The 19,624-nt window shown below is 39.5% G+C and overlaps 2 protein-coding genes across 7 annotated transcripts in view; one reads left to right on the top strand and one right to left on the bottom strand.

Moving 5' to 3' along the window:
- fancc (FA complementation group C) overlaps positions 1–8,583 on the top strand; it is a 91,912-nt gene extending 83,329 nt beyond the window's left edge. The window contains exons 14-16 of the mRNA XM_060931925.1: positions 2,850–3,038; positions 4,295–4,472; positions 6,151–8,583. Coding sequence (XP_060787908.1) covers positions 2,850–3,038; positions 4,295–4,423 — 318 coding nt within the window. The 3' untranslated portion in view covers positions 4,424–4,472; positions 6,151–8,583. The remainder of the gene's footprint in view (positions 1–2,849; positions 3,039–4,294; positions 4,473–6,150) is intronic.
- The window catches only part of aopep (aminopeptidase O (putative)), a 126,419-nt gene continuing 111,764 nt past the window's right edge, over positions 4,970–19,624 (bottom strand). For 4 of the 6 annotated variants that reach the window (XM_060931919.1, XM_060931918.1, XM_060931922.1 and 1 more), the window contains 3 exons: positions 11,680–11,766; positions 11,405–11,561; positions 6,171–6,256 (listed from right to left, as the gene is read on the bottom strand). In XM_060931919.1, the coding sequence (XP_060787902.1) occupies positions 11,421–11,561; positions 11,680–11,766 (228 nt within the window). In that variant the 3' untranslated portion in view covers positions 6,171–6,256; positions 11,405–11,420. Of the gene's footprint in view, positions 6,257–11,404; positions 11,562–11,679; positions 11,767–18,197; positions 18,417–19,624 lie in introns of those variants that run through there. The other 2 variants (XM_060931920.1, XM_060931921.1) reach the window with 2 other exon arrangements.

Below are 19,624 nucleotides of genomic sequence, written 5' to 3' on the forward strand. Positions count from 1 at the left end.
GATATCAATAGCCAGCTAATGATAAGCCTAATAAAATACCTAATAAAAACACTAATAATAATAATAATAATAATAATAATGATGCCTATTAATAATAATAGCATAATAATAATAATAATAATAATAATAATAATAATAATATCAACAACCAACAACAGCAATAATAATAATAATAAATAATAATAATAATAATAATAGGCCTAATAATAATAATAATGCCTGAAAGAACATAAGTCTTGTACTACTGCCAACAGCTTAGTAATGATAATAGGCAATAATAATAATAATAATAATAATAATAATAATGCCCGAAAGCAGATTAGAAATGTGGTGCTACTGCCAATTATAACAATAGCCTAATAATGATAATAGGCCTATGTATTTCTATGGAATGGATAATGCTACTACTGCTGCTACTGCTACTACTACTAATAATAATAATAAAAATAATGATAATAATAATAATAATAATAATAATAATAATCTAGCCCAGGGCTATCTATCTATCTATCTATCTATCTATCTATCTATATAAGGTGCTGTAGGTCGGGTGGCGTCACTGCGGGTGAGTGTGTTGGGGGGGGGATGGGGGCGGGGCGAGAAGAGGGGCCCCCAACTGCAATGAACCAGCTTTGGTGGGGCCCAGGTTGCAAAAGGTTGAGAACCCCTGCCCTACTTAAATCCTTAAAATGAGTCATTTAACTCATGTCTTGTGTGATCTGATCTCCAATGGTGAAATAAACCGGTTGTGATGAGTACAGTCTGTTATTTTAGAAGATAAATGTAATATATAATTTAATATATAGACTAATAAAAATTAATATTTTATAATATAATATCACGACATATTACTGTCTGTAACTGTTTGAAGCGTTTTCTAAGATCATAATGTCTGATATTATTATTATTATTATTATTATTATTATTATTATTTTACACACACAATAAGCGCATGTGCGTAAAGTTATAGTAAACCATCCCCCGCCTTTTTTTTTTTTTGAGTCGCCGGACCCACCCACCTCCTGCGTTCCGGGACCTCCCACTTCACAAATTAAGCACTGCCTAAAATCACTACATAACTTATTTAAATAACTATAGGCCTATCATTAATAATAAAACACAGGTCAATCAAGTTTATCAAGCTGATGATTTCACTCCAAATCAGCAAATCCATTGAATTCCTCATCCTCGGTGTCGCTTCTGAACAACTCTGCCTCCAGCGGCAGATGAAGCGCCGTTTCCTCTTCTTCTGCGTGGCTGTCGTCAGACTCAGCATCAGCTCCAGTTATTCCGCGGTGAAAAAAACAAACAAACATGTATACGTTGCACTGGAGTATAAGTCGCATGGCCAGCCGAACCATGAAAAAAGTGCGACTTATAGTCCGAAAAATACGGTAATAGTCGGCGAGGTCACAAAAGACCCCAGGGTAACTTCTAAGCAACTGAAGGCCTCTCTCACATTGGCTAAGGTTAATGTTCATGAGTCCATCATCAGGAGAACACTGAACAACAATGGTGTGCATGGCAGTGTTGCAAGGAGAAAGCCACCGCTCTCCAAAAGAACATTGCTGCTCATCTGCAGTTTGCTAAAGATCATGTGGACAAGCCAGAAGGCTATTGGAAAAATGTTTTGTGGATGGATGAGATCAAAATAGAAATTTTTGGTTTAAATGAGAAGCATTATATTTGGAGAAAGGAAAACACTGCATTCCAGCATAAGAACCTTATCCCATCTGTGAAACATGGTGGTGGTAGTATCATGGTTTGGGCCTGTTTTGCTGCATCTGGGCCAGGACGGCTTGCCATCATTGATGGAACAATAAATTCTGAATTATACCAGCGAATTCTAAAGGAAAATGTCAGGACATCTGTCCATGAACTGAATCTCAAGAGAAGGTGGGTGATGCAGCAAGACAATGACCCTAAGCACACAAGTCATTCTACTAAAGAATGGTTAAAGAAGAATAAAGTTAATGTTTTGGAATGGCCAAGTCAAAGTCCTGACCTTAATCCAATCGAAATGCTGTGGAAGGACCTGAAGCGAGCAGTTCATGTGAGGAAACCCACCAACATCCCAGAGTTGAAGCTGTTCTGTATGGAGGAACGGGCTAAAATTCCTCCAAGCCGGTGTGCAGGATTGATCGACAGTTACCGCAAACGTTGAGTTGCAGTTATTGCTGCACAAGGGGGTCACACCAGATAGTGAAAGCAAAGGTTCACATACTTTTGCCACTCACAGATATGTAATATTGGATCATTTTTCTCAATAAATAAATGACCAAGTATAATATTTTTGTCTCATTTGTTTAACTGGGTTCTCTTTATCTACTTTTAGGACTTGTGTGAAAATCTGATGATGTTTTTGATCATATTTATGCAGAAATATAGAAAATTCTAAAGGGTTCACAAACTTTCAAGCACCATTGTACATCCCTGATGTCTGCTGCCCCCCCACAACACTCACCTGGGCTAGTCAAACGCCTGACCCAGTGTGACGAAATGTATAAAGTGCACATCTGCACTTTATAAAGCTGCATCATACACTTTATGGAACACTAAACATATTGCTGCTACTAGTTTACTGTTTACAGCCCATGTTCTATGTATTTATTGTTCTGTTATGTGTATTTATTGTCCTGCACTCATCTCACACTGTTGTGTATTTGCACTTAATGTACTCTTGCATATTGATATACGTATTGCACCATGGTCCTGGAGAAACGGCATTTCATTCCAGGCTATACAGAGGAATGACAATAAAAACCCACTTGACTTGATTTTGCATAAACTTGGCTTAAACAGAGAGTATAAAATTACTGATTGCTACTTTATTCTACCCTTTCTGCTAGTTGGTAGCAAGACAGGCATGGAGTGATTTAAGGAGCCTCTTCCTCACCCACACTCTGTGTCCTGAACAACTGTTTGCTGTGAACGAGCTGCTCTGCACTCTGTCAGCAAACCTTGTTCTCAGTCTTCTACTGAACTTTGCCATATTTTCTCAAGCATCAACCAGCAGGACGACAGATGTTATACAGAAGGTAAAAAACATACTGTACACTTGGTTCACTGAGAGATATCTACACTTAATGGCCCCATCATCAAAGCGAACTAGTGCAGAACTAGGTGGCCTGGTCTCTAGTGCCTATATTTACTGTATAGGGGTTTCTGTGGTATGCAGAGAGAGAAACATATCCAAGTGTACTCCCGGCTGTTTACAGCCCCTTGTAAAATGGAGAACGTTTTAGTCTGTCCCTCAATACTGAACAAAAACAAGTTTACAACCTCCAGCTTTCTGCTTTCGTACTGCAGCTGCTCTCTCCGTCACTGATTCAGAGACTTGACAGTGACGGACATTGTTTTGGGTTTCACATTCTTCTTTTTGTCTTTATATTCTTAATAGTACATTGTTAAAATCTCAGTCTTATGCATAAACTGAGGTGAGTGAAAAGACAGGCATACCTGTTGCATGATGCATTTCAGAATGATACAGGATATTCAGGCAGGACATAGTGTATAGATTGACTGACTGGTTTTGTGAATTAAGGTTTGATTTGATTGTGAAAGTGGTAGTTTCAAAACATGCCAACTCTGCATTTTTACTCTTTGACACAAAACATGAGATATTATTGATTCATTTTGTTTTTTTCCTTTTGGAGAGTAAAATGAACATGGTAAAAAAAAATCAGATGATGCTTAGAGAGTGAGAGAAAAGTTTTTTTTTTTTTTGGATGAATGATTACTATGGGGAGAAATGAGTGATCAGTATTGATTAATTGGGAAGCCATGTCCTAATGGTTAGAGAAGCAGCTTTAAGACCAAAAGGTTGCTGGTTTGATTCCCTGGACCAGCAGGAATGGCTGAAGTGCCCTTTAGCAAGGCACCCAAGCCCCAACTGTTCGCCAGGCTGCTTTGGATATGTTGTACATTGCTTCGGATAAGAGCGTCTACTAAATGTCATTAATGTGATTTTAATTAAATTGGTCATATTGTGCACAAGGTTAAAAAGGTCAGTTTTGATCTCATTAAGGCAGTTGGACAGGTCTTGACTTGTCCACTAAACATTTAAAATGACTGTAAACCTTCATGTAAGAAGGTGAGACAAACGGAAACTTTAATTTTTCTAGAACGAGCCTGGGCACTTGTTCCACAAGTGCTGGAACATTTGTATTGAACAAGATGGAAATTATGTAGAAATTGTATGTATTGTTTGCCACAAACAATGCATGATGATAGTGTTTTCATTTGACTCGTTCTTGTACCTGTGGTCAAGCAACGTTGCTATTTTTGTGTGAAGGTGCTGACTGATGCTGGTGTGAGGTGCAGTGCCATGTGTATGCTTTCTGCGATGCATCAGAGACTAAAAGGAGACGGTGCACTGGATGCCAGGTTCAGGATGCTTGAGGACAGACTCCACACAGCATAGTGCCTCAGGCTGCACATAACATGTGGACTTGCCCAAACGCTGGCATGCGGTAAGCTGTTGATTAGGAAAAGGATTCCTGGCATTGTATGGTTCCCCACTGAAAGTATGGACTGTTGAAAATGACATTTATATGCTGAGCACAGCTGCTGGTTTTATTTTGAAAGCCAGGGACAATATGCGATGACATATCGGACTAATTAAAAGGACTAGACATATGTAAACATAAGGAAATCAGTATTTAAAAAAAGGACCCAATTCAGGAAAATATGTACAGAGGTTATGAAATTTTCTCTTTCTTTCATTCATTCATTTTTTGGTAAGTGATATTTTGAAGCCATGCAGGTAAGTATGTGCTTTGTTTTTGCTGTCCTGTTTCTGTGCAGTGAGGAAGCTCGCAGGATCTGAATCACATCCTTTTCCATATCCGTTGCAGGAAACGTTCTGATTGACTTTATGTTCTCTAATCCAAATCAATTACCTATATTTTCTTGTGTACATATGTTGACTGACACAACGCTGACCTGGAACATGAACGGACACACCAAATCATGTCACTACTGTTTTTATTTGTTTTCTGCATAACTTAAACCGAAGCTAACTGATTGCAGGCTAGATTACTAAAACTATGTCAGTATTGAGGCCAGTATCTGATATCAGCTAATACCCAAGCCTTGATGTTGGCTGATATTGTATAAAAATGGGAAAGACAACCAGTTGAAGATGGTGTGCTGTACACTCAGCAATTTACCTGAAAAATAAAAAGTAATAAGGCCAGAAGTACTGCTGACAAACTTGATTGACAACTGGGCACAAATTTGTTCTTGTATTTTAATAAAATCAATGTCTTTACATATTGTAGACATGAGGGAGTAGTAATTCTTCCTCTCCCTTCCCCCACCCCCCCAGCACAAAGATGTGGCTAAATCTAAAGGTTACCTAAATCAATCATTGTTGGTTTTCCAGCTGGCCTCAGTCTCTCAGCACAGCCTCCTCCTCTGTTCTTTTGCTCTGTCCCAGTCTTTCTTAAACCACCATTACATATACCACATCCAGCCTTATACTACTATAGTGCTCTCCTGCACTAAAACTAAAGCTAAATCTAATTTAAGAACTACACTGCTGTTGCACATGTCCAGTATACTTCCTTATCCAGCTAAGATCAGGTTATGATCATATAAAGCATTGTAGAGCACCTTTCATTTTATTTCCAAAATCCTTAAAACAACATAAACATGACATATAAAAAAGAACAATAGAACTGACAATGAAGTCACATAATTGGAAGTCACAATGGAAATAAGCACTACTGTAATATGAATTATTTCATTGCCATGGTGCTTAAATAATGTAGCAATAAAAGCTGTATAGCAGTAGCATTTCAGTAGTTATAGCATCCTCTGACCAAGCAAGATTAAATCCCAGAAACTGACCTTTGTATTTTCAAATAGTCCTAACTAACTGTCTTATGCTGAGGTGTCATGTTTTGCATGAAAATATGAGTCAGCTTGCTATGTTTGTAATGGAGTTAGCATGTATTTGCTTCTGCAGTTGGTGTAGTCTAGTGAAATTCTTCCAGTGGAGCAGAACAACATTGAGTTTAAAAATATTATTAATTGATAATATGAATGTAAGAGTTCTCTACCATGATACACTTGGGTTCCTTAGAACGTATTTTCTCGGTTGTTCTGTGTGTGTAATGTATATATTTTCTCCCCTCTTTGAAAAAGGTGGTGATTAGCTGTGATGTCAAACGCCCGTGTGTTGCTGAGGAATTCCCTGAGCTGATTTCACACTCTGAGGACTGAGCCTGAAGAAGAGAGCCTGCATCTGGTCCTGTTCAGAGAGAGAAACAAGTGGATATGGATTTAAAATATGGGTGTTAAAAACAAAGACTGACAGAAAGTGAAACTCTCTCACATACTTATTTTATCCATTTCACCTACAATACAATCCTCACAACTCGACTGGATTGCTGTTAGAAAAATGTCCATTACTGGCATAAATGCCATGAGCATCCCAGCTGGATCCACCATATGTCATCAGTACTTCACCACCACAGGAGGATGTTGTAGGTTCAGGGGTCTATAGACCAGACTCCTGTTCCTGCTGAACTGAGCCAGTGTTTCTGCAGTACTGTAATCAGCTCAGTAGGCACGGGAGGCCAGGTCCATTTGGCTCTTGGCTCTCTCTTAACACAGCCTATATAAGATCCATACACAAACCGTCAGACGGGACTAATTCGCTTCCACGGAAGATACTTAGCACTTCATTTCCCCTGGAATAGAACTTAATGATATTTTAAATACAGCCTGTGCCACTAATTCCATTTGTGCTAGCCTTCTGATGGTAATGCATCTTTAACCAGTTTCTAAATATAGACATTTATGGCCCAGCTTCTCCCAGACTTCATATTTATCTCCTATATCCGTCATGACTTGGGTGACAGTGTGCTGGCAGACTGGGCCGTTAGCTGTCCACTCACTCGCTGTATTTCCTGTCTCCACTGCTGTCTTGTCTATTTTAAGCAGCTGTTCTAAAAGTAGACCTGTATGTATTTATTTTTTAAGCCCAGAAATGCAGATGTTTCTATCTTTTTGTGGCTAAATGTTTCTGACTTTCTAAGCCACCTGTTTTCAGAATTCCACCCCTTCTGAGGCAGTAAAACAGCGCAGACTTATGTTTTTGTGTAGCAGTGGAAGTAAATCTAAGCATTGTGTGGCAGAACGAGTTGTAGGAGGATAATGGGAAAGATTCTCACTATCAGCTTGGTCTGTTGGTCTTTAGTCATCAGTAGTAAAAGAATTACTCACTTTGGTATGACCTTTGCTTTAAATCAGCTCACCATCTTTGGAATGTATAGGAAATTGACTGGGTGGCTGGTATTTTGGAAACCTTTGCAATGGAAACAAAAATAAAACTGAGAATGCAGTCCTATTGTGCTGATCTTACAGGCCTCCTTTCCTGGGGCCTTTTCCATGTTCTTTTTCGCACCACTCTGACATCCACTCGTTAGTGAAGACAGGTTACAGGATTAATTATAAAACACTTTATATCCTCTGCCATTGGAAGGGCAAACTATCTCCTGCTCTTTTCATCCTTTGTCGGTTTTCTCCTTTTTCTTAGTCATGCTCACATCAAGTGCAGAACTTAGCCACTGTGAACAAAGAGCTCAATCACTGTTCACCAATCAGCTAAGCTCTGCACCTGGCCTGAGAGAGTCTTCTCTGTGTACACAGTCAGTAACACCCATGCTTTGGGGGGTCCTCCTCTAAAACTGTCTACTTTCTTTCTCAAAGGCTCACCTACCACCCTCCTGTGTCCGTCGCCCCTTCTTTTATTTGTATTTCTTCAAACCTGCAATGTTTCCTCCGGTTACTATGGCAGCTGTTCAGGCGGTGGTTGTGTGGTAATCCCTGGCAATGTGATTTTTATCTTAAGTCACAAATCAGCACGCCAGGAACCCACACAGCCCCCGACATGAAAGGAAAGAGCTGCGGATGCTCACACACTCCTGTAATTGGTAACGCTCGACTGAGCTGAGGTTATGGCCCTCGTTAGCCACATTGAGGAAGATTTTAGAGAAAGCTCATACATGCCCTTCACACTCGTCTTTGACTTTTTAAAGCCTGTACACTGATAGTAAGCTATATATAATGTCGATGTTAAAAGCATGGACAAAAATACTGTGCTAAAAACAAACCAAGTTAAAAGGAATCTATTTTAGATGATTTAAGGTTTCATTTTTCATGTGGTTTCTCGTATTAAAAGCATAAGAATTGACCACATTTCTGTGCTCATAAACTAGGGCTACATCCACACGACAACGGCAACGAGATTTTATTTAAAAAAATATCGCGTCCACATGGGCAACGGATCAGTAAAATATCAGGTACATATGGCAACGCAACGCTTGCTGAAAACGATGCAATACACATGCCACACCTCTACGTGCGCTGTAAGACAGTCCCATCGGAGACACCAGAACAATAGAAGTAGGACGCATGCGCATAAACCCCTTCCTGTACCCGGCGTGAAGCACTCACAGGAACACACAACAACAAGAAGAAGATGGCTGTGACTACGCGAGGAAATCGTGCCTTCTGTGTGTACAAATTAGTTTTATTAGTGTGCATAGTTTTATATAACTTAATTTTCTTATTGTGTGTGAACATTTTGAAAAGCAGTCTTATCCAATAAAAAAGAAATTCAAGAAATGGTTCAGTTACTTGTTTATTTAAAAGAAAAGCTGTATACAAAAGTGAATGCAATGCAGTGGTTCATACAAAACAGCGAGAGTGCTGCTTGTTCTAGTCATGTGGTTGTCACGTCATCGTAAACAAATCCGTTCTACTCATCTAGACGACTTCGCAACGGCGCCGTTGCCAGATTTTTCCACTCTGGAACGTGTTCTCAAAAAATATCGTTTTGGGGCACCCAAAACGCCGGTGCCGTGTGGACGCCAGGCCGAAACGATAAACAATTTTATCAGATTCACCTGAATCCATTGCCGTGTGGACAGCCTCTAGGTGTTGTGCTACATGATTTATTCCACCACACACCCTCAGAACAACAGGTGTCATCTATTACCATCAGCCTCTATCTACCAAGTGCAGAGGACGAGTAACCTGAAGGCGCCTGGCGAGCAAATTAATAACAACAACCAGTCATAGTCCGACAAAGACAAATGGGCCCAAATGCAAATGCTATGTCCCAGGCCTGGGATGTCAGATAGCTGTTGCAGCCAGCATGATTTATCTGTGCTGCAGCCAGCAGAAATCCTCACAGCCTGAAAAAAGCCACTCCTCTCTTGCCTATTTCCAAACACATAAAGCTGTCTCGTTGGTGGATAAAAGCGAGGTGACTACACCAAAAAAAGGTTGGCAGGAGATGGCTAATGGATTTATCTACCAGCCTAGCAGGGCCCATAAGTCCTCTTTTCCCAGAGGCTGACAAGTATTTAGCTGCTCCTTCAAGCGAGGCCCTATGTGACATGCTGCTCGTTTAAACAGGATCATATCGATGCGTGAAGGCACGGTAAGGTAGGCGGCTTCAAAGCCATTACTCCCTTTCTGGCCACAGTTCACACCATATGTCTTTCGTTCACAGCTCAGAAGGAAGCAACAAACACAAGACGGTAATGAGAAGCCTGGGAATTTCTCCCATGATGCTTCAGAGCACAACAAAAAATCCTGATGAAAAGGTGGACAAGCAAGTAGTGAGAACTGCTACTCTCTCTTTAAAGCCCTGTTATGAAGGAAGGAAAACACTTAGAGAGCCTATTTTCTTGTTCCCCAGATCGGTTTGAGGAAAGTGTTCCAAAATTATTATTCTTACAAACAGAATTTGACAGGATTTCTGGAAGAGGGTGAAGGCAGAATAAATGTCCAAGGTGGTCAAGGCACTGAGTGAACTGTTTCAAAAGGCCATGTTGTAAAAACAATGGCCCATTTTTCCCATTTTAAGGCATGCAAGTCCATACTTCAGAGCACAGTGCTTTCCTTTCATTAATGATTTGTTTTCAGAAACATTCAGAATTGTCCTGTCCAGGAAGTTTCCTTTTAGAGGAAATTAAACTTTGGTGCAGACTTGGATACAAAAACATGCATCCCCTTCCATAAAATCTTGCTGATAAAATCAGGGGAGGAAAAAAAATGAAAAACGAAATTTTGGATTGTCCCTTTTTTAATAGATCTCATTCAATTGTTTGTGCTCTCAGATGTACATTACAGCCGCTGCTAACAGTTAAAGGTAGACTGCCTTTCAGATTTTTCAAGTGTAGGTCATAAAAATAATTTTCCCTGACACCCAATTATTTTTGCTTAGTGGACTGAAAACTACTGAATTCGAATCACAGACTTCCAATTTTATTCATTTTTTTTTAATTGAACAATTAATTTTAAAAATGGCCCTAAATTCTCCGCTATTTTTTCTTGCTTCACTATGACTCAAGTCAAGATACTACGTCATGCATCACGTCGTGGGCTTTCCCCGTTCATTCAAGGCATTGTGAGATACAAATTTGAAACAGGAGAGAAAAATGGAAGGCGTGCGTTTGCAAACATGAAAGCCCGACTACAGTAACGGAAAGCGAGAAGAAAGGACATTATGTTGCAAAGGAAAGGAAACGCAGAACCAAACTAATAAATATCGGCGGTCAACGAGCACCTCGATGTGATCAGCTGTTCGTTTAGCGACAGAAAGATGTAACTGTCAGTGCACGGTCAAGGCAAACCAGATGGCAGTAATGCAACACTGGATGCCAGCTGCCATAAAACCCAAAAGAAGGTGGTAAACCTGCCGATGCGGACACGGACTTCGTCTGTCTGCTTGGCTACATGAAGCGAGCGATTTCATGCACATTATTTGCTAGGGAATCCCTTCAAATTAAATAACTTCCCAGCCACAGAATGGACTGGGTTTTTTTTTTTTAAAGATATTACAGAAATAAACATGTATCACAATGACCAAATTTCAGAGGGAACTAAATTTCACTGATTTTATGAAATCGAAAGGCCGTCTAGCTTTAAAGGTCAGGAAATGAACAGACTCAAAAACTCCTTTGTCCCTCATGCCATCAGACTGTACAACTCCTCTCTGGGGGGGGGGGGGGGGGGGGGGGGGGGGGTAACAGGAGGACAGAGGACGGGAAGGAGCAGTAGCCTAGCCTAACAATAAGCAATACCGGACAATGTGCAATATCTCTCCTGCTGTGCCTCCCCCCCTTCCCCCCTTCCTCTCTTCCCCATATCTTATTCTTTTATATTTGTATATGTAAATACTTAATTTATTTTAATTTATCTAGAAGTTTTCTCTATTTATCTGTAATGATGCTGCTGAAATCTTAATTTCCCTGAGGGAACCCTCCCAAAGGGATCAATAAAGTTTTATCTAATCTAATCTAATCTAATCTAATCTAATCTAATCTAATCTAAACATTACAAGGAAAGGAGTAATGGGCACAAGGTTGAAAAAGAACCCCACCTGCTCTTTTCCTGAATTAGAGGATCATTTCCTCTACAATCTTGCGTGCTGATTGGTCCATGTCATCTCTGATGGTGGACAGGCAGTGTCGTGCTAAAGCTTGCTGACGTTCGTCTTCATGCAGCATCAACTCGCCATACAGATAAACACCCATAGCCTACAACACGCCACACGTGTAGGTAACAAACATGTATCTGGATTCTACAGAGTTCACTGAAGAAAAAGTTAGTAGAGTCTTATAAAGCCTCAAAAGCTGAATGTGAGCCGTGACATACCTGGTCATGAATGAGGAAGTGTTCAACATCTCTATATGCAGCTGTGAATTTATGTTTGACTACCAGCTCACACCAGCGATGTTTCACCTACAGATATACAGACATCCAGCAAAACTTACACACGTGTTCAAAATCACATGCTCAAATGTATGTGTGTGTCCTGATCAGTTTAAATGGACACTCCAACTTTGTGTGTGTGCGCACGTGCGTGTGTGTCTTTTAGTGAATGAAAGAGAGCTTTGTTAGCTGTGCTGCTTGGAGAGATCACAGACTGGCTCTGTCCCTTTCCTCATTCCTATTCTCATTCTCTCTCATTTCCTTGTCCCTAGATGCCTGGTCAGGTCTCTGACCTCACAAAATCCTCCCCCAACCACCACCTGACCCACTACCTCTCACATTCCACACTGAAGCTGTTATTTTTTTCTCCCACTTCTAGACTCGCCTCTCTGATCACAGTTAGCAAGAGACAAAAGCATAACCAGAAAATGACAAATCTGTCTTACATTATTCCTGCTTTCCTTTTTTCCTCTCGGCTAAGCAATCAAAACATTGAACAATATGATTCAATCAAAGATGCATGTACATGCCTGTCCATTTTATTTGGTTTATGGGAGACTGATCCACCCCAGTACACAAACATGATACAAATTAATTCTCACTAAAATTTCCCAGGACATCAGCAGCACATGCTTTGATATGACTGAACACCTTTTTTCATGCACAAAAAAAAGGTCCTTAATTAATTAAAACTTTCAGAGTGAATACTTTTCTATGTTGTCAAATATATATATATATATATATATATATATATATATATATATATATAGAGAGAGAGAGAGAGAGAGAGAGAGAGAGAGAGAGAGACATTATAGGACTAATGCAGACAACTGACAGTATAGATATAGACACAAACACATTAAAAATAAAACCTAAGTAGGTGATATACCCGGAACAATTTTATTAAACACCAACATTTTGTTCAACCTAATCTCTACCTGCTACAATTGTATTTTAAAAGAATAGAAATGTTATAAACAGGAAATGAAAGGCTAGGGGAAATTAAACAATTATGAAACACATAAGTAAATATAACTCATTTATGTGCACACTGCAAAAAAAGAGAGAGAACATGGAAATACCTTGAATATGATCAAATCTAGAAATAATCTTGTGTTTCCTATTAAGATTACAATAAACCCAAGTACAGTATGCTTAAGAAAGCAATTTCTAAACATTTTTACTAACTTCAAGCTTGAAATAGTTTTATTGTCAAATATTTTTACTAATTTTAAGCATTTATTTCGAGAAAGAAACAAAATTATCTGTTACTCAAATAAGAAAATCTAAAGCTTAAATAAAAGCATTGAAAAACAGGTTGATTATTCTATGATTATAAATTGTATTTAGATGAATCTCAATGATAAATCTCAGACACATTTAACTATATTCAAAATATTTTCACTTGCCAACGTAATTTTTTCAGAGGGAAGAATTTCTGGTTATAATTTAGTAATAAAGGCGTTTGTCTGATACTACAAAAAACATGCTGCAATAAAATGTTCAGGAAAGTGAAATGAGAGAAACTTTCATGACGGTTTCAACATAAATGTAGTTTTGCTTTCATATTATACAGACTTGTCTTATACAAGTTTGCAAACTTAGTTCAGAAGCTGCGCTGTAAACTTCCATTGTATGAGTGAGTTTCAAGTAAGCAGGGCTTTTGTTCTTGTCTCAGTACGGAGAAATGTGTCAACAAAATGACGACTGGTGGTAATTTCACATGCGCTGCAGATATGGTGAACAAAGATAAGGTTGAAAAACATTACATTTCATTTCTTGAATTTCCCCAAGAAATGAAACAGCATCCAATCTTCTATCTTGTTATACTTCTTTGGCAATAGTTGAATATAACCTCTTAAAGTGTGTTACGAGAATAAGATGCAAGGATGTAGCATCCAAGCTGTGAGTGTGCATACAGTGTATAACGTGTGTGTGAGAGACAGAGAGAGAGAGACAGAGAGAGAGAAAATGAATTTCCATCCCACCTGCTCTTTCCTGTGTTCGAGACAGAGCTGCTCAACTGTGGAGTGGCACTGTGCTGATAACTTCTACTTTCTGTCTACTGCTGATTTACCTCCACAATCATATACACACACATTAACCTGCTGGAGGCCAGCCAGCTCCCCCATTCTTCTCTCTTTCTCATGTTCTCTCCAGTCCTTCCTTCTTCCCGCATTTTTAACTGTCTGAATTGACTGACAAAACAACGGTGGCAAAGTTGTATATTACATATGTATATTTTTACTTTCCTACCAGTCATAAGTTTGGACACACCTTCTACTTCAGTGGTTTTTCTTTATTTTCATTAATTAAAAGACACTTCATGTCTCAAAGTAATGATTGATGTTTCTTTTTACTTAGTTGTGCGGTTCTTGACATAATATGGATTACTACAGTTGCGGAATAGGGCTATTTACTGTACTGTTATTATTTACTATTTACTGTTTGATTTCAAATACATTAAGAAGGCAAGAAATTGCACTAATTAACTTTTGACGAGGCACATCTGTTAACTGAAAAGCACTCCAGGTGACGACCTCATGAAGCTGGTTAAGAGAATGCCAAGTGTATAAAGCTGTGAAATTACAGTCAAAATACAGAAAAACCTATGAATATGAGAAGTCGTGTTCAAACTTTTGACTGGTACTGTACAACAAAAGGGACAGACATTTCTACTACTTCTATGTAGATTTATTGTGTGCGCGCGCACGTTTGGAACGTGGGTAAATTGGCAGGAAGGAGTGTGTAAAGGGCATGAAGGAGTTATTTGGAGTTTAATGATTAATGACCTGTGAGGGTGACAGAGTGTTTAGCTTTATGCTGAAGGTGTGAAGTAAGTGGAAGATTTTAGAAAATGGAATCACTGTCCATCATCCACACACAGTGTGTGTGTGTGTGTGTGTGTGTGTGTGTGTGTGTGTGTGTGTGTGTGTGTGTGTAGGAGAGCAGCAGTAAAAGCACTTTTAAAGCTGGACTGAATAGAAGGAGTGAGGGCAGGCAGGGTCATTTCCGAGAGAAAACACACAGCTGTAATTATCCGAACACATCCACCAAGCACACACAGGGAACAACACACAAACCACATGCGCGTGCGTGTGTGTCTAAACACCATCAATGGTGGAAAACAAAACAGCAAAATGAAACTGAGAAAAAGAATGATTAACTCTGAACTTGATGATACTGACAAGTAGAACACTCAGAAGAAGGAAAGAAAGAAAAAAAGTGTGAGAGGGACATTCTGTACTTATTTCTGATTACTTCCTGTTTCATCACTCCAATCACTGTCCAATGACTTCAGCATGAACACAGGGTTTCGACAGACAGGCCATGCTTTTCTATGTTGTGTCTGTGCCCAGGACAGAGAAGACACTGCATTAGCATTATGTGAGAACATGTGTGAGAAGACGTGTGTATGTACAAGAACGTTTGGAGTGATAAACTGTGGAATGCCCATGTAATTACTGAGAGAGGCAGCTGTTGTGCCTGGGGACCTATCCCATCAATGTAACCGTGAGACCTGCTGCAGCTGCCAGGGGTGACAGTGGAGACACACGTACACACACCACGTTTACTAACACCTACAGGTACAACGTCCCCTGACACTGATATCCTGGAATCCACCTGAATTTGCATGAAAGATTTTCTTAACTTTTTTTTTAGTCCGAATTTGACTCTTGCTAAAACTGTTCTTTAAAGATGTGCGAGGCTTTAGTCATAACATTTTGAGTAGTTTTAGTCCATGAAGATAATTTCATTATATTTCAGATGACAACCATGTGCACATTTGTACCAGGACACACTAAGCAATGTCAAACTGAACATGATTAACAAAAAAATCTCCCAAGTGGTGCAACAGAAAAGCCTTCACCTTATTGTCAGAAGTATACATGAGAATATGGACAATACCCCAGCCTGTCATTCACGGCAACTGCAGGGAATTGAGAGTGTTTTTGATTTCATGCATGTGGAAGAGGGTGAATAGTGCTTTGCTGAGAGCGTGTTATGCTGCCCTGTGATGCAGCTTGAGCAGCAGTTCAAAAAACCAAGCATGTGGTTGGGAGCCGTCATATGATAAGGAGCTGGCTGGTGGGTCGAATTAAAAATGCTGCTGTGAATTGGCCATCCCATTTTGTTTAAAAATATATATTTATTTCTGTTAAAGAATCAATCTGTCTATCGATCACACTTAGCTAAGGAACCTCTGGTCACTCATTACCCCAACATAGTTCAAACCACTGACAGAAGTACTTGTGCTACTTCATTTCTCTACCTGCATGAAGGAAAGAAATTTTGTTTTTTTCCTATACACACATACATGTATATGATTGATTGTGTTTTTAGTGCTGATGCTGTCTTACAAATAATTTGTTTCACATTTTCATCAACATTTTTTGTCGTCTTCTTGTGTTGAATTTTAAAAATGTGGAATCAATAAGCATTTTCATTAGTAGTTCGGATGACGCACAGAGTTGGAAGCACCAGATGTGAAAAATGGAGTAACAATTGAAAAAAAAAAATCTCTTGCAATTAAGAGATTAGCTGATAGGAAAGGTCACGGACTGGTCGTCTCTCATGTACGCGCGTGAACAAACACAAACACACAGTACCCAGTGGATTTCTGAGGCTCTTTGACATGGCTCATATCAAATGCTCTTTTCCTGGCCGGGCTGACCGAGTGAACTTTGAGACGGATCTTTGAAAGCAGCTGTGGGACAATGCGTTCTGTGTGTCTGACCAACAGATGGTACTCAAGCACAAACACACACACACACACACACACACACACACACACAGAAAGAGAACAGTCCACATGAAACAACACACCATGATGCTAAAGCTCCACACCTCACCTCATACTCACACACCGTGTGCTGCATTCCTGGGATTAAAGGAAAGCGGGAAAGTGTCAGGTTCTGAGAGGTGTGGAGATGTGTGTGGGATTCTCAAGCCCAGTCCAAATACTTCATCATGCTTAAGAGAAATTTGGCTCAATACAACAGCAAGGATGTCGTTGGTCAGAAGAATGAAACTTGGCCTGAGGGAAGACTGACCAAACCCTAAACCAACCAGTGATCCAGCTTCAAGTTTTGCCATAACCCTTAGCCTTAAGCTCACCTCATCACAAAGCATCACATTGAAAGCTATAGCTGGCTGCCTGGGTAATCTACATAAGATTTACAGCCACTTCAAATACAATGTACTGCCCTGAAGCGTAGTACAACTGCATCTGCTTCATGTTGAGATGTTTTGGGTTACTGAACAGATCACATTCGCAAATGATACAGCATCAAGGAAATGAATCTAATTTTCTGTGCATACTTTATTTTTTTTAAATCTCAATTTCCTTCGCTTCATGATGGGATGCTCAGTACTGCCTAAATGTTCCTAAAGTGCTGGCTGTTGAAAAATTAGCAGGAAAGTCTCAATATTATTGTTAATATGAAGAAAAATATGGTACGTTTTGAGCACTGAGCACCACCCTGCCCTTGAAGCTAATAAAGTCCATGCTAAAAGCCTACATTACCTCAGTGTGGCAATAAATGGCAGGCTGGAAAATTATGTCTGCTGGAAAGACAGCAGCTATCATGCAGAAGTAGCAGGGAGGAGGAGGGAGGAAGGCAGAGTGGGAGAAGGAAGGATGAGAGGAGACAGTGAGGGGGTGTGGTAGTAATAACGCAATTTATTTTTAGAGAGCCTTTTGTTTTTCCTGGAAGGTTCGGCTGAAAATCTGCCCATGGGCTCCGGGCTGAAACGAGCCGTGGTAGTCTGGGACTCGCTGTGCTTACCACCTCCTATCACTTTCCATCTGTTAGCCTTCTAAAAGTGCTCCATTACAAAAGAACGGGGCTGGTGGCTTGCTGCTGATCTGCCAGGTTTTGCTCCCGCAAAGAAGCTGGCCTGCTCTGAATGGAGCAGAAGCACAAAGTAGCCTAACTGGCTGCAGGAAAGTGTAAACGAATTGCAGATTAAATACTAGAAAGGTTAGGGTGCAGCTGCAGTCAGTTCCAGAATTATTGTGGTTTTGTTCATTTTTTTTTTTATAAAGGTTATTTATTTTCTTAAAAATATTAGATTTCTCTCATATCGTCAGTACCACATTGCTAATTAACCACAAAGACAATAATTATGAAATTATAATAGTTCTTATTGTCTGTTATTTTTCAAGACGCATCTGTGAAATATGCTCTTGAAATCAGCTGCTGGTTTTGCTGCTTTTGTTCAACAAAAAAGGAATGCTTTTATGTTTACATATTGATGTCTATCTTTCAAATGAATTACACAAGGTCAGAGTGAAAAGACTGGAGCATTTTAGGTCCAAAAAATTTTGTATGACTAGTGACAGTATTAATCTTATTACAGGAATAACTTCAGTAAACAGAGATCTAAAAATATATAATAATAATAATAATAATAATAATAATAATAATAATAATAATAATAATAATAATAATGGCATTGTTTTCTTCTGTTATTTGAGAACATAAAGGTGGCAGTGTGAGCTTGTAAGCAGCACTAAGAAGAGCTCTGTAGAAACAGCAGGTGGAAATATTTCAGACGGTGTAAAATGGACTTTTGCTTTCACTTGAGTTGAAGCCAGGCCAGTTTTCAGACTGTGAGCTGAGGCTGTATGTTGTGTAGCTGCTTGAACTCAGAAGGCCTCATTATGTTGGGTCATGCTGCAGGTGAGGCAGAGGAGTAGTGGGATTAAATGAAATGAATGCGATTCAGGCAGCGTGTTTGCTTGCTCAGTGTCATGTTTGTGGGATGATGTAGCATTTACAGTAGCTCCACCTCCACACGTTTATCCTTGTTTAAAAAGGCCAGTATTTATGAACATGAATATGCAATTTGTAAAACACACCCAAATTCTTAGCTGACTAGGTCTTATTCAACACTTTGGAACCAGGGACCCCTTTAACTGTAAAATGGACAGACCCCTCAGCACAGATTTATATAATGAACATAATCCAGCTACTGTATGAGTATGTCATAAGGTTTAAGCTCATTGTTCAAATGTGTACAGTCCTGTGTGTGTGTGTGTGTGTGTGTGTGTGTGTGTGTGTGTGTGTGTGTGTGTGTGTGTGTGTGTGTCCAGCTACTGTACACATACACACACACAGTGTACTTTGCAAAAGTCTTAGGCACTTTATTTTTTTAGTATAAACTTTGTTATAGACTTTTATTTTATGACTTCTACATTATGGAACCAGTACAAAAATACTTGAGATTTCCAAATATTCATTTTCCAGCACAAAATTAAATGTTTACAGAAAAATGTTTGTACGTCAGTAAAGAAAGCAGCACATTACAGAACAATCCACTTTTCAGACAAAAACATAATGAAGGCTACTGGGTTTTGGTGCAAAATGAAGAAGCGAGTGTGACAAAGTGCCCAGAAGAACTGTGGCTGGTTCTGTAAGATGCTCAGTAAAACCTACAGCTCATTTCCTTATCAAACTGCATTCACTGTACCTAAGACTACTATTTTATTTATTTGTTTGTTTATTTATTTATTTTAAGCAAAGGGTCATCTCACCAGACATTGCCTTTTTTCATGCATCACTGCTTACTGATCTTTATGGTATTTTTTTAATGTAGAAATATTTCATTTCATTATTTTTGAAGGCATCTTTGCTCTACAGCATTTCATTATTTCATTGCATGTGCCTGAGTCTTCTTCAGTGTGTGTGTGTGTGTATATATATATATGGGCGGCACGGTGGTGTAGCGGCACGGTGGTGTAGTGGTTAGCGCTGTCGCCTCACAGCAAGAAGGTCCTGGGTTCGAGCCCCGTGGCCGGCGAGGGCCTTTCTGTGCGGAGTTTGCATGTTCTCCCCGTGTCCGCGTGGGTTTCCTCCGGGTGCTCCGGTTTCCCCCACAGTCC

This window comes from Neoarius graeffei, chromosome 10 (genome assembly GCF_027579695.1).
Source record: "Neoarius graeffei isolate fNeoGra1 chromosome 10, fNeoGra1.pri, whole genome shotgun sequence".
NCBI lineage: Eukaryota > Metazoa > Chordata > Actinopteri > Siluriformes > Ariidae > Neoarius > Neoarius graeffei.